We start from the raw sequence: 15,576 nt of genomic DNA, 5'->3' as shown, positions 1-15,576 counted from the left end.
GGTCTTGGGTCAGATCCAATCCCTATCCTTAGTTTTTTGTGGCCCTTTAAGCCCTCGTCTTTGTTGTCTTCTCAATTGCAAAATTGCCATTGCTTGTTGGCAATGCCATAGAGCCTTATGATTGGCCAAAGTCTCTCTCCCAAAGGACTAATGAAAGATGTTTCTAGAAGACAACCTAGTGCTTGTCCCAAAACTTCCTCACATACTTCTCCCTCTTGCCTAATTCCGTTCTCCTTCATCTGTACCCATGAACACTTCATTGCTTTTTCCTCTTGCTTCCTCTTGACCTTGGCCCTAATTGCTTCCTCCTCTGCAATTTAGCTTTGCTGATGCTAATATATTGGTCAAAAGTGAGGATTAGTGAGCATCTATAATCCACATATAGTTCATGGAGAGCCCCACAAATGTTTATCTCCTCTCTCGGTGGAGTCAGTAGCTCCATAATTAAATTGGGCGTTGTTACGTCTATGATGTATGCGAATACATCAACGTCTCCCATTGCACTTAGGTGAGTTAGAACTTCCACAAAATAGCCCTCCAGCAAGGTGCTTAACTACTTGCTCTCTGTCTATGCTTGTCTTGGTTCACCTTCTTAGAACATTCCATCAATGGAAATCCATGTTCATATATATATATATATATATATATAGAGATATATATACATGCCATATCCTCATGCTTTGAACCCTACAAGGATATTATTCTTCGTGCATCAATCAAAGCTCAAGATACAAAACCTACCAACTCTGAAATGTGGATAGTAGCTTTAAAGTTTCTTAGTTGCCACTTCCGCCTCTTGCATAACATGAAGGATTTGAACATAGACACATCAAGAGGTTGCAACCTATGGGAAGAATGGGCTAGCAAAATGACAATGTCCACCCCAAGGCTTGTTACATTCTTATTTGATATAATACCCTAACATAACAAAGAGATGTCAAAGAATGGTCAACCAGTCCCTTGTGTTTGGAATCAACCTATAAACAAACCTTGCCCCTTCTTGGCTAGCACTTTCATCCCATTGTCCTTGCACTATTGTACTCTTGCCTCATCAGCGTGCCGAATGTTTAATGGGGTATATTGATGGTTAACATACATCATCTATAGATTGTCCTTAAAGGTTTTGACAAGCTCAGGTCTCATGTTGATGGCTTGAGACTTGCCAAGTCCCTTAGCCATGCCAAAGGTTACCTAAGGGTGCCAACTTTAAAACCCATCACATCAGCTCTTTTCCAGAGAATGCTTGCACTCAATGGGTTGGGCCAAATCTTGGCATATCTTCACAACTTCATCCTCAATTTAGCCAATGACACACCATGACCCACATCTTACATGGGTAGCACAAACTCCATAGAACATGGGCATTGTAAGCAAGCGATCTCAACAAACATACTTTTGGTTCAAGGAGATCCACAAAAGGGAATGCATGGGCAAGCCTATAGATAGTATGCATAAGTGGAACTTTTGGAACCAAAGACATTTGCAAGGAGTGTATCCATCGGGGTGGAAGAGGTAGGTCTCACTAGGCTAGAGAGAAGATTGCTGCAACAATCACCTTGGTTGACTTGGTTTTCTTAGCAATACAATGCAAGGGGCGTGAACATGGATTCCACCATAAGAGCAAGATCACCACCTCCTACACTTGAGCAACATGGAGTTGCAACCGATATGCACAACTAAAGGTTGCCTGTACCAAGAGGGGTTTGGAGTGGGGATGGTGGCTACGGGGGATTGCTTTAGATTGTACATTTGGGAAAATGGGAGCTTCTTGGGTTGGTTAATGTGTACTCTTGTAGTTCGAGCCAAAGATCTACCTAAGGGGAGATGTGGTGCTTAAGAAAAAGGGCTCATCAAATTGCCTAGGTAATCTTTGGATGTCATCCATTTTGGTTGCACGTTACACTAATGATTGTGATGGAATTTTGTATAGCATCTAATCTAGCAATCATGATAATGTTTGGGTGCTTGTTGAAATTTGTCACTAGTGGTTCGGACCAATTATTGACACGTTGCGGAAGCGCTTCGAGGTGGAGAGCAGAGCAACGTGGGGGCACCAACTCGTGGAGATCGAGTTGTACCAAGGGCGACACCTCGACAACAAGACATGCCAGTTCTGGCAGCCACGTGTCTCTAGACACTTAAACCTCTATTCAAGCCTTTCTACATGTCCATCCGAGGAATGACTTTTGTCAATGTCCAACCCTCTCTTAACAGATTTTGGCTATCACACTTGGGTACTTCTTGGGTGAGGAGGGAATCGGGAAAACAGAAGCATTTTTGTTTTCGAGTTTTCCTTCACTACGCTGCCATATTTCCTATCCTCTCCTGCTTATACTTTTTCCAGATCCCACTCACGATTTGGGTGATTGGAGAGGGCTACCTGATTTTTCTGCTTACATGCTACACCACAAGACTAGAATTAGGCTGCTGTCCATTCTCTGACATATACCCACCGGATTTCTTGGTTTATAAGACTAGAATTGGTGGTTAGATTCAAATGCATCGTTTGAACTCAAAAGGAGATTTATGGCATCAATATATCTTTTTGACATCATTTTAGACAAGATTGTAGTGACCTAATATCCTTCTATTCTTTCGAGCACTCTCAAGGAGGATCCCTGTCACATACTTCACTACAAGTGATCGGAGTATTAGCCATTTGACTCAATACAACCAAGGAGAGTCTGTGACGTTGCCTCTAGGACTCACCTCTAAGATCATTCCACTTGATGTGGGATTAAGAGTACATGCACTTTCTAGCTCATCACGCCATTCTATACTTCGTTACACTTTAGCCCAGGCTAACACAGGTGAATCTTTGCAACCTAGGTGCATGTTTTGTCAAGTACGTTTTTCCCCATCCCATAAAGATTTCCCCTCTGAGAAATACTCAGTCACAACATTGTAAGCATTAAAAATGGATTCAAGCAAGAATAGCATGCATTAAGGATGGTAGGCTTTGAAGGGAGGAGCTTCAATGGCAACTCAGGCCCTTGAAGGATCACTCACACACAGCTCATGAGCAATGTCTACTGTAGCACCATTTAGCAAGAATGTTCAATGTTTCTGAGCACATCAAGGGGAGATACTTGACTTTCAGAACGTATCTCTAAAACAAGCGCAGCTTGGATGCCTTGCTTGCTGGGAGGGGCAGACAACCACTATCACTTCCAGTTGTAGAGAAGGATCTTCACTTCACCATCAGTTTGTAGAACTGTCTTGGATATGATGCTATATAATCTTCTTAAGGTCTGTACATTGACTAAGTTCATTCATGTGTGTCTCAGAAACGTCATGCTAATGTGTACTTAAGTCCATAACCGTGGCACAAAAAGAGCTTCCAGCACGTTAAATTGCATCTTTTTATAAAGAAAACTGGTGCAACAAAAACAAACCACCCCCGCCCTTATTCTGGAGGGCCCCTAGCCTTTATATACCTAGATGAATCCAGGAACATTCCCAAACTCATCCTCTAAAAACACAACATAGTGCAGTTTCAATCTCATGATAGTCACTCACAAGGTTGAAAACCATAAACTCCATCATGCATAGCAGGGACTAGCTACTACGACATCCCCACTGACGTCATCAGCGCCCAACAGTGGCCCCTAGCCTTTTATGAAGTTTATGTCCTTTGTTTCAATGCAATTTCCAGAAAGCATCCACATATCTTTTTGGGATAACCAAAAAAATTCTATAGACACTTTTGAAAATAATTGTTTATAATCCACTCAAACATTCTGCACAAGTGACATAATGACCTACTCCAGCAATTACAACAAGAATGGCCCAATTCCCGCTTTCACTAGAATTTTGATGCAAAGCAACTGAAATACAACTAGGTGTGGATGACAATGAGAGGAAGGTGCCTCTCCCTCTTGTAAGGCTGTCATGTAAGTCAGCATAGTGGTTTTTCCAGTGCAGTTGTGGAAATCCAGAGATGCAGTGAGGTGAGAAATCATATGAGCACGCTAAGGCAGTCTAGGAAATTTAGAAAAATCTGGTGCTCGTCTCTCCAGAAAAGCAGTCTTGCCTTCTGCAGCCTCATCTGAATTGTAGAAAAGCAGAGTAGCATTTCCAGCGAGTTCCTAAAAATAGACCAAGAAATAGCAAAAAGAAGTGTCACCTCAGCAAGCATGATAACAAGAGATTAATTTAATCATTAAAAATGTGTGGCATAGAAATCCAAATTTGAGTGCAGCTTGTACTTGAAGGCCTGCATGACCATCATCAGCAGCATTAAGTGCCGATTTCAGAACACGCAGTGCTGTTGGGCTGTTTCTAAGAATCTCCCTACACCACTTTACCGTCTCTTCCTCTAGCTGTTGAAGCTGCAAAAACCAGTCAATGGTATTAGAACATCATAATCTTACTTCATTGCTAAGTTGTAATCTCAACAGGTAATATAAGGCTTTCGCCAAAAGTGATCCCTCTGCTACAAGCTTCTTACTGGGACAACTGTGTTGATAAGACCCATCTCTAATGCCTCCTTTGCATTATAAAAGCGTGCCAAGAACCATATTTCACGAGCTTTTTTTTGTCCAACCTGCATCACAAGTTTAAAAGTTCTCACAGTATATCTTTGATTTCACAGTTGAAACATGATAGAGGTCCATTGGAATGTGACACAAGCAACACCTTTGCCAGTGCTATGGGTACAGGTAACAACATAGATTCACGAATGGAATCATTCAATAGAACACGTGAAGCTCCTGAACTCTTTTGTACTGAAGAAGTTACTTATATGCAATGAAATGGCTAGACTTGTCTACCACTCAAAATCTTTTAATTACTCTGATTTAAGGATAAATTGAATAGAGACCCCACCAGTTGAGCCATCACACTGCATCCGTAACCTGCATCAAAGCTCCCAACCTTCCCAACATACACCAAGAGTCAACTTTCAAGTTTCATTCAGTTCACTCCACAGTCTACCTAAACTAGAACCGCCAACTTGTTGGTATTTAAAACTGTCAGACATCATTTTGCCAACTAAACAAAGTTGAGATTGAAATATGTGAATCGAGTCCACATGCCTGTCACAACCCAAAAAATGTCTTCCTCTTGTTTTGGAAAATGCTAAAGCAAAATACATTACATGACATGGTTACATTGGCATACATAAATTGCATAGCTTCACCTTTGGACCTGTTTGTCCAAATACTGCATTATCTGCTGCAATGGTGAGGTCACAAACCATATGTAGAACGTGTCCACCACCAACACAATATCCAGCCACCTGGCACAAGCCATCTCAAATCAATATTTCCAATTTTTTCTCATACACAATGAAAGAGCCCTAACTGTGGCTAGTGAGACATACATACCTTCAAAACACAAGAACTATCCCATTTTACAAATGCAGAGTTTTTGGATGACAAAGATAAGATAGAGAAGGAGAAAAAGAGAGACGTAGGGAACGATGAAGAAGAGAAAGAAAGAAAGCAAGCTCTATTAACGTCCATGGGATGCCTCGAAGGCATAACGGACAAAAGCGGAGATACATAATTTTTCATTACAACACTTCGGTTGAGCTATCGGCACAAGCAAAACAAAAAGCAAGAGTCTAATACAATGAACTTGATACATGTAGTGCTCAAACAACCAAGATATATCCCCATCATGGTGAAGACATTGTGGGTTGTAAAAATCCTCAATGATTGCTCTTCCTTCACAGTAGACCATCCATTTCCCAGCTTCCCGAGTGGCTTTGACGTTCTTTTCCTTTAGTTGCGTGGGAGTAATTCATCTGTGATCCATTGCTTGGTCCCCTTGATTGACTTGGACTGCTTCAGGACTGCAATCTTGTCTAGTTTATCAAGATGCTTCATGACAGCTTGCTGGCCTTTGGCTTCTATAGCCCATGGCTCGCCAGTGTTTATGAGCGAAAAGGGAGTAATTTGTCTGTGATTCATTGCTTGGTCCCCTTGGACTGCTTCAGGACCGGAATCTTGTCTAGTTTATCAAGATGCTTCATGACAGCTCGTTGGCCTTTGGCTTCTGTAGCGCATGGCTCACCAATGTTTATGAACGGAATCACCTCACTGAGAGAGAGAGAGAGAGAGAGAGAGAGAGAGAGAGGGAGAAACAAAAAAACAAAGTTTATTAACGTCTTTGAAAGACCGAAGGACTTAAGACAATAAAAGCGTGAGCTTTCTCATCCGAGACGAGAATTTCAAGAGAGAGATTTACTGCAATTCGCTGTGGGAGAGTACACAAACCAAGGACAGAAGGGGAGGCTGACCTCCATCAGTAGGCCGTCCAATCAGCTGACCATTTTAGTGACAGAACCTATTTATTTTTGTCTGTTGGACCAACTTTGTCGGTCAGCTAAGGGGAGAAGAGATGACCTCGGTCAACAGTGGCTCTGGATTTGGGGACAGCTGGCGACATTGAGGACACTAATAACAAAGAGTTGCTGGTGCTCAGAATGATCAGTCTGTCTAGGCCCCTCTGACAAGCACTACTGTCACTCCCGTGGTACATCTCCCCAAGTCAAATAGTAAAGAAGAGATCAACTCAAGTGCTAGTCTGTCATGTCATGCTCTCTGGGTCTGAGTTGTGTCGTGTACCTCTAGCTTGAGTCTTCCAGAGAAGAAGTTTGTGATTGTCCTCAAATGGACTCCGACAAGCCCCTACTCCGCACTTGCAAGAGTCGTTCTTTATGTCACTCGGCCTTGCACCCCATTCCAGGTATCAGATGACAGGCTACCTCAACCCCATATACCATGATTTGTGTGGCAAACATATCTCAAGCACATGATTCTTCAACTGCGAACACCAAACATAGACTTTGCACCAGCCTTCTTCCATTCTGTTCTCAATACACCTGCCATCTACGATTGGAAGGGATCTCCACCTTGAGGTATTGAACGTGTCAATGCCCTCCTTAGAGACCTGAAGACTTGGCCATGGACTTAATCCCTCGAAGTGCACCTCTGGATAGGCAACCTGACCATGTAAGCAAGTCACAACAAGAGGAAATCCAACAAGTCCAAGCGTTATTGCAGCATGGCCTAATTCGACCCAATAGTTCACACTTCTACCCATCAGAGTTGCCTTCACTAAAGAAAGATGGGTAATCGAGGTTTTGTGAGGACTAAAGAATACTTAACAGATTCACAACAAAAATAAATGCTCTATTCCAAAAAGTGATGAAAATTTACACAACTTGAGAGAAGCAAACATTTTCCACTGGATAGACTATGAGAGTGGATGTCCACAAGTCTAGACAGCACCATAGGACATTTGGAAGACAACTGTGCAGACTTCACAAGGGCTTTACGAGTATCTAGTGGTACCTTTTGAGGTTAAGTATGCTCCTCTGATTTTGAATCGCATATGAGCAAAATTTTTCACAAGCATAGATCTTTCGTTGGCGCTTTCATTGGCAATATCATAGTCTTTGGTAAGAGTGGAAAGGAGCATAGAAAGCACCTAAAATTATGTTTGGTCTCCTTAAGGAGAATCAGTTGTACATAAATGTGAATTCTCTCTTTTAAAAATCGGTTCCTCTGGAATTTTTAAAATGAAAAATTCACTCTTGGCATTTATGTACAGTTGATGCTAGTTCCTCGGGCATATTGTTTCAAAAGGTCAAACTAAAATGGATCTGGATCATCTCAAGGGGATTTTGGAATGGCCAGACTAAAAGATTGTGCATAAAGTCATGTTATTTCTGTGATTGTGTTTTTTTATAGATGATCTACACAGAAAGGTAGAACTTTCACAAAAAGGCAGCCCCATTAGATGATCTACACAAAAAGGTAGAACTTTCAATTTGAATTTAAAAAAAAGGCAGCTTTTGAAGAATTAGAGAAAGATCTTATCTAAACTCATACTCAGTAAAGCTTCGTTTATGAAAACCAATCGTAGTGCAGGCTATAGGTGGGCTAACCTTTTGCAAGAGCAATAAGCAATAGCATATGAGAGCCCTACGCTAGAAGTTGAGTTAAATTAAAAACACACGGAACCATCTATTGGTTAAACAGAGAATAAAAGAAGTCATCTTTGGATATCACTCTCATCACACTGCCCACAACCGCCTTTTAAAATGGTGGGCCTATATACAAATAACTAGTAAGTGTTTCCTTTATGTAATTCCCTCCACATTGCCCTGACTGCCTATCTGGGACAGTGGCTTTAAACAGATAGAAGGAAAGTGGCAAGGCTGTCCTATGAGAAAAGTGTCGCCACATATGGGCAAAACCTGGGAATTCTATGCGTGCATGTTGTTCCTTTTACCGTAATGCTTATTATGAGCTTCTATATCAAATTATTTAGTTAGTGATCATCCTCTAGCTGGGCTCTAGCTGTCAGAGTTGGCATCTCCTGATGTATCATATCTATCATATGAGTGAGGGCTTCATTGTGGGTGTGCCTGTCTGTTGTGACAGTCATACAGATGGGAGGGATGATGTCAATCAGTGCACCCTGCCTGTGTATTTCGCAGAAGTGCAGATCTGTTCGGGCTGGTGCGGGCTATTGTCAACCATGGAAACCCCCACGTCAAATGAGATGCTCTATCAACTCACAAGGGAGTGCACACTGAGGAACAAGTCGAAGGTGTTCTTTAAATCTGGTCCGCACCCCCCACATCTTGCTCCTCCAAAACCAATCTGTTTCATCCATGAACCATTCAACCATTTTAATCACAGGCCATTGACGACACTCCAAAATCTAATGAAGCAGGAGCCACCATCTAAATCCTCTTGTTGAACCACTGCATGATACCTGAATGCAGCAAGAACCCTTGTTCTTCAACATCTGACGAGTCAGCGGCATCCAATGTCTATACATGCAGTACACATTGATTGTGGCATTGCCCAACATAGATTTGAGCTTACCAAGGTTTATGAGATGCCAACGTACTATTGCTAGGTACAACCAATGACTAACCAACTGTCAACCTGCATTGATGATGTGCTCATTCTCGAACAGATAGATGACCATCCAGCTGGAGCGGGACACAACGAACGGCTGGCTTGGAAATGGCGCTAGAGCGGCTATCTTGGAGCAGGTCCCGTCGAGCATCTGCAGCGAGTACACGGATCTGATCAGTAAAGGCCACAGCCCACAGCCCATGAGCTGTGGTGCAACGGCGCAATGGAGCTGGCATGTAAGGCCACAGCCCGTGAGCAGTGGCACGAAATGGCACACACCGAGCAGCAGCACAAGGGGCTGCTCACTCAGCACGCTCCCGTGTGTGACAAAGGTGCAGTGCGCGAGTCTCCTTCCCGCTCACGAAAGTAAGGGCAGACCGAGGAGACTAGAGGGGGGGGGATGGGTGCAGTTCGTAGGGAGGCTGATAATCCTGCATTTGTGACCTTGCTCCTGCACACCTTGACAGTCCACGCCTCTGAACACCTTGCTTCAAACAGCTCCGAACAGCAGCAAAACATTTCGCACAGTCTACTGACTCCAATCCCCCTCCAAGTCTCAGATCTTCGAGCCTGCAACTCTGATACCATGTGAGAGTGCACTGGAATGCTAACAGCAATGGGGAGCACACCCACAGCAAACTGTAAATGTGAACAGAGAAAGAGAGAGTCGACTCAGAAGGTGGGAAAAAATTCTCTGTTCACTGAGAGAAAACCTGAGCACAAGACAAGGAACAATGGGGGAGAGGAGCCTTATATATAGGGGCCCCCTTCAAGCCAACCTGGCTGACCTGGTTGACCTAGGTGGCCGACGAGCTGGTTGTGGGAACCCGACCAGCAGGCCGGGTAACTGACCTGTTTGGAGGCCTGGTTGGGCCCCCAACCCAGGTGGGTCATAGGCGCCTACATGCCGACAGCAGGGGCAGGTGAAAACAGCCCTGAAACCCCCTTATGGCAAGTGTATAAATCTATGTACTACGAGGATTTGTCACTACTGCCAACGTTAGCTCATCTGTGTCTCAACTATGGCTTAGTGGATGGATTACAATTTTGATACATATGGCAAGTGTATAAATCTATGTACTACAAGGATTTGTCACTACTGCCAATGTTAGCTGATCCATGTCTCAACTAACATTATTAGCTGATCCATGTCTCAACTAACATTATTTTGGTATCTTGATTAAATTTGATGCACGATTCGTATGAGTCTGTTTTTATCTCAACTGTCTTTTTCAAATGACAGTCATGTATAGATGTTTTCACAAGCAAACGCTAGACTAAGCACACGAATCTCTAACATTACTGGAGAGTTTTATTGCTTTTTGAAGGAAAATGCACAACTAGGAAGTTTGGGGCTTTTGCTTATCATATCTTTAATGCTAAGTGTTACAAAGAAGAGGATGCTTAACATCTAATTGTGAATCGGTTTTGGGATGCTTAACATCTAATTGTCAATCGGTTTTGGGACTTTCTAACTGTGAATCGGTTTTAGGACTTTCTAATTGTGAATCGGTTTTGGGCCAATTAATATTTATCACACTTTCAATGAGGAGCATGCTACAGTGAAGAGCAAGACCCAATAAACCCATGAAGACAGTCTTGGAAATAATGATAGCTATTCCCCTATAAATGAGCGGTCATTGAGTTCTTACAAAGTAAAGAGCCACGTCATCATTGTAATTATAGTCAACATGTGTGAGCCATGTGCCAAGTCAGCAAACCTTGTACTTTCTATATGTTTGTCAGCTGGATATTTCTATAGCTCATACAAAACTTTATCAAGTACTTGCCCCCTGCTTCACAATTGTGTAGTTTCTAGAGATGAGAGCTTTCAAAGCTCTTCTAATTGATAGACCTAAGGCATGGAATGGGCATTCTTATGAGAATGCCTACCATACACTTCCCGCAATTTGAATTAATGGAGCTTTCATTTTCACCATTAAGCCCTTCTCCTACTTGCCTTCACACATGGCTATGCTACAATCCGCAATCTTTTTTTATATTAAACGTCATTAGTGCTAAAGCACAACTAACTCTACTATCAAGAGTTCTTTACATTTCGAATCTCCCACAAATCTATCTCACCCTACTTTGGTAACCAACACAATACCCTACTTTTGGTAAGCTCATATAAAACTTTATGGGGCAATTGGCCCCCGATTCACAGTTGTGTAGTTTCTAGATATGAGAGCTTTCAAAGCTCTTCTAATTGATAAACTGAGACTTAACGCATGGACTGGGCATTCTTATGAGAGGCCCCCCATACAATTCCCGCAATTTATATTGATTGAAGCCTTCATTCTCAAAATTAAACTCTTCCTCTATGTGATATCCTCCTACTTCCCTTCACGCTCTTTTCATGGCTATGCTACAATCCACAATCCATTTTTTTAATTAAAAATCATTCACTTCACTCCTCAATAATTTTCATACACAGACACAAACAATAATAATGACTTGGCATAGAAAGCAAGAAGCTGTGTAGCTATTCCGACATTAGAATGAAGCCTTACCATGGCAATCACAGGTTTTGGAAGCCTTCGGATTTGTACCTAGCAAGGCAAATCAAAATCAAACTCAGCTTTAGCACCACAAATATACACAAAATACCAAGACAGAAAACCATGTGACATTAATAACAAAAAGGCGTTCTCAAGGCTTCTTATTTTTCCGAAGGGAGCACCAAGGATTAGAAAAGTCTACATTATAGGTACTGAATCAATTAAACTTGTGTCAAATACATCTTTGGCTTCATCCGAGTCCACATTAAATTTGCTTTAGTAACAGCCATCAAGTTGAGACATATACCTTCAACATATACCTTCAACCTTCTGAATTCAACATTTAGTGGAGACGAGAACCCAGATAGAAAAGTTTCAAAGCCAAAAGAAATTGGGCTAGCTCTAAACGCTGAAGAAATTCCAGTAGAAAACAAGAAAGTAAAGTCTAAGTGACGTTTAACTTCCAAGGAGGTTGGTTGCACCCAACACATCTGTCCACAAGAAGGCTCTATAGGCTTTGTCTCAAATGTGTTTATACTGAAAACCACCCAAAAATTCAAACTAAAAGATAGAAATGCCAGAGTATAACGTTTACTTCACATATACTTGCAATGTGGCTGCTCATTGTGCCATGGGAATTGTCATGCATGGTAGGAAAGCTAGAACACTCCATATTAACCTGTCATGTCCTCAGTAGGGACAAGAGCATATTAGCATTAACAATGATACTAAATTATGTTGTGAGTTGACCTGTCCGGTAAAACTGGAGCGTTCTATATAGGCGAGAACATTATTTGGAGCTTATCCTTAAAGTTTTCAAACAAGTTCTTTCTCTGGCATCTCGTAGCTGACAATACCATGCAAATAATTCAAACAGAACGTGTACCCTTGAATACAAGGTTTGCTTCTAAAGAAATACCAAAGCTATTCGCAGCTTGTATCCGCATTGCACCAAGATCGTTAAATCTATACTATAAAAAGCCCTACACTTGATTATGTGGAGGCACCGAGTAACAAACTGGCGGTGTGTGCTGCTGAGGGCCTGCAGCTTATTTCATTCCAAAATGATACTCCATATTTGAATTCCACACCACCTCGTTCCATTTCATGCCTCAATACACTCTCAGGTCAACCAGCAACGACCAGAAACAACCATTCGCCATCTACCTCCGAGTTCTCCCACAGAACTCGTCTGTGGAGGCTCACACAACTCTACAATACCACAAGCTATCACCATTACAAAACTTCATACAGGCAACACAGCCAAACCTCAACTCGCTGTCGCCACTCCAATCTCTATTACTGGTGAATTGGTTGGCGAAACTGATGCTGGTCCTTAAAGGCTGGCTTCGCCCTCACTAGGTGGACTTGCACTAAGACCGGCCGGTTGTAAGAAATACAGTATGCACCAAAATTTAAAAAGCTATAAAGCAAGATGTGTGGAACTGCAACGACCAATCCGCACGCGAGGTGCGATCTCGATCAAAGTATCAGCACTCCAACGGTGCAGAGGGCCAAGCGAGTCCGCTAAGAACATTCAATACACATGGGGATGAACCATAGCGCTGGAAAGGTACCTGAACATCCAGAATGTTGAGACGCCCAATATTATCGTTGCCAACATAACCATGCTTTCCTCGAACTACCTGATCGCCTCCGCTACAAAATGCTTCAGTGCCCTGAAAAGCAAAACATAGAGCTGTGAGCCCAAAGAAAAGATCGCCATCCGATGAATGTAGACTCCATACTCAAGGGCATCCTTGAGCTTAAATTTGCAGAAGCAAACTCCTACTGATAAATGCAAAACTGAGGCTCGTATGGTTTTGCACTGGCACAGCAGTCTACAGTCGGATAAAGACTGCAGCGGCACATTGCTTTAGGAATTTTGAGAAAACAGCATTGCCGTATTGAGAGCGGTGATTGCATGAAAATAGTAGATCAAGAATGAGCTGAATTTCAACGAGAAATTTGCGAGGTTTGCTAGCAGAATACTCATGGTAAGTAACTTAAAGCCTTGGCCCTCAAAAGGATGCAGCACCATTGTTGGGGCGCTTGTAAGGAATTGGCAAGGGACGCTTGAGATTGAGCAAAAGTGAAAGCTCGCGAGTGGCAGTCGGCAGGAAAACTTAACTTGATAGAGAGAGGGCAGCAGAGGACGGGGGAAGGCAAGCACCTTGCCTGTGAGGATAACTACTCCAATATTTGCATCGTCTCGAGCATCCGAGAAAGCTCGCTGAAGCTCGCTCACAGTTTGGGGCCGAAACGCGTTCCGTCGTTCTGGGCGATTGATAGTGATCTGAAGGAAGAGAGGCGATGTCCATTGGACGGGGAAGGTAAAAGCAAACGAGAAGCGAAGAGAAGAGAGGGAGGAACCTTGGCAATGCCTTCGCCAATGGCCTTCTCGTAAAGGACATCTTGGAGGTGAGGGCCGGGGAGGCGGCATTCGAACCAAGAGGCAGAAGCAAGAGAAACGGAACCATGGACCCGATGATAGGAAGAAGAAGAAGAAGAAGAAGAAGAAGAAGAAGGAGCGAGGTGTTTGGAGAGAGCTGCAGTGCGTTGCAGAGCTCGCGAGGACCCTTCCATTGCTCCCCCCTCCACCATTTTTTCATTACTTTCCTTACTTTCAACCAACACCAACACACAAGTAGATCAGGAGCAATGGATAATATGTGTCTCTCTCTCCCTCACGCAATTGGGTGAAACAGTTTTAGTTAATCCTCTAGTTCTCTCCTGTGGATAACGGTCTCTCTCTCATTTCCTCAAGCCATTGGGTGAAACAATTTTATCTTTTTGGCCTCCAAGAGTTGGTTCTCCTCATTTTTTCAGTAAAATAATATGTTTTCAATTTATCAGGTGATGCCCACGTGGAAATTTGTGATTTGTGGAGCTCGACTTGGTAACATAGTAAGGACCTATGACTAAGAGAGCATTCCTGCGTACCTTCGTAGGTACAGGAGACCATCTGGGCGCAGAAGTAGCAAGAGAGCGGGGGAACAAGTGGTGAAGAACAAAATCCCATCTTCTGCTACGATAAAGACACTGAAAATCCACAATACTTTGGTGCGTCCAACCTTAGCATTGGTTCAAAACAATCCTACAATCACGCCTAACGTCAACTAAATTCCAAAAAATAGTGGGAGGTCCTCTACAGCCAAGGAGCAAGGCAAATTTCGTGGCTCCTTACTATTACTAGTCTCCCTACAAAAATAGATCACATCCAAAACCCCTACGTGGGAATGCTCTCTAAGGAAAAACATAACATAAGGTACCATTTAAACAAGTAGGATGTCTTCCACTAGAAAGGAGGTGACAATGAGGTTAAATCATCTTCAAAGACGAGCCAAGATGATACCTTTGGCATTAGATGAGAAGAACCCACAAGCCATAGTCCTTGCACATTCAAGATCCATGGGAGGTAGAAATTCACTACCACTAGGGGGTGGAAACTCACTACCACTCTTGTACATATGGCAAATATGAGCTACATCGACAACTTGGTATAGTTGCAAGGTCCTCGTTTTATCCATAGGCTGATTTAGTTTGCTTCCCATAAAGACAATGCTCACAAAATTCAAAGTCAAAAAAACTCAAATGCGATACATAACCCAAACAACATAAGAGTTTCATTCCATTTTGGCTCATATGGCCCAACTGACAATGCCACAAAGAAGTACTTGGCTACTCAATTATTGCAACAACATGATAAGACAACCCTGAATACATGTAAGGGATATAGAGTCCCACACTTAGTACCCCTAGCCAAAAGCATAGAGCCCTTCTAAATTTTCCAACTCCCAAAACCAAAGATAGTCTAAAAACCAGCATCATCTAGCTGACCTGTTGAAATGAGACTCTTGGTTAGCTTAGGCATATGTCTCACATTTTTTAAAACAAATGTAGAACCATTTGCAAAAGAAAACTTTATGTCACCTGCTCCCACTATGTCACATGCATAGTTATTTCCAAGATGCACACAATGTGTCTTTCCACTATCATAAGTGGAGAACCATTCCCTATGGGGAGTAATATGGAATAAAGCACAAAAACCCAATCCTGGGATATGCATCATTTGAAGTGGTAAGCAACTTTGTAAGTAGACTAGACATGAAGTCTTGAAGAGAATGTCATTGTCACTATCATCAGTTGACTGCATTGATCTTAATCCTTATTTTTCCTTTGTCCTCCCTTGG

At 42.5% G+C, this 15,576-nt stretch overlaps 1 protein-coding gene across 1 annotated transcript; it reads right to left on the bottom strand.

Annotated features, from left to right (window-relative positions):
• Positions 1–3,413: 3,413 nt before the first annotated feature.
• ECHID (enoyl-CoA hydratase/isomerase D) lies at positions 3,414–14,010 on the bottom strand. The gene is made up of 9 exons (XM_087373177.1): positions 13,757–14,010; positions 13,557–13,679; positions 12,961–13,062; positions 11,396–11,434; positions 5,141–5,239; positions 4,828–4,875; positions 4,451–4,546; positions 4,209–4,331; positions 3,414–4,088 (listed from the first exon to the last, which is right to left on the bottom strand). The coding sequence occupies exons 1-9, from the start codon at positions 13,985–13,987 to the stop codon at positions 3,972–3,974; spliced, it is 978 nt and encodes a 325-aa protein (XP_087229303.1). The 5' UTR covers positions 13,988–14,010; the 3' UTR covers positions 3,414–3,971.
• Between the last annotated feature and the right edge of the window lie 1,566 nt (positions 14,011–15,576).

This window comes from Dipteris shenzhenensis, chromosome 4 (genome assembly GCF_047967505.1).
Source record: "Dipteris shenzhenensis isolate YYH24624 ecotype China chromosome 4, Dip_SZ_1.0, whole genome shotgun sequence".
Lineage (NCBI taxonomy): Eukaryota > Viridiplantae > Streptophyta > Polypodiopsida > Gleicheniales > Dipteridaceae > Dipteris > Dipteris shenzhenensis.
This window is presented reverse-complemented; position numbering and strand designations above follow the sequence as displayed.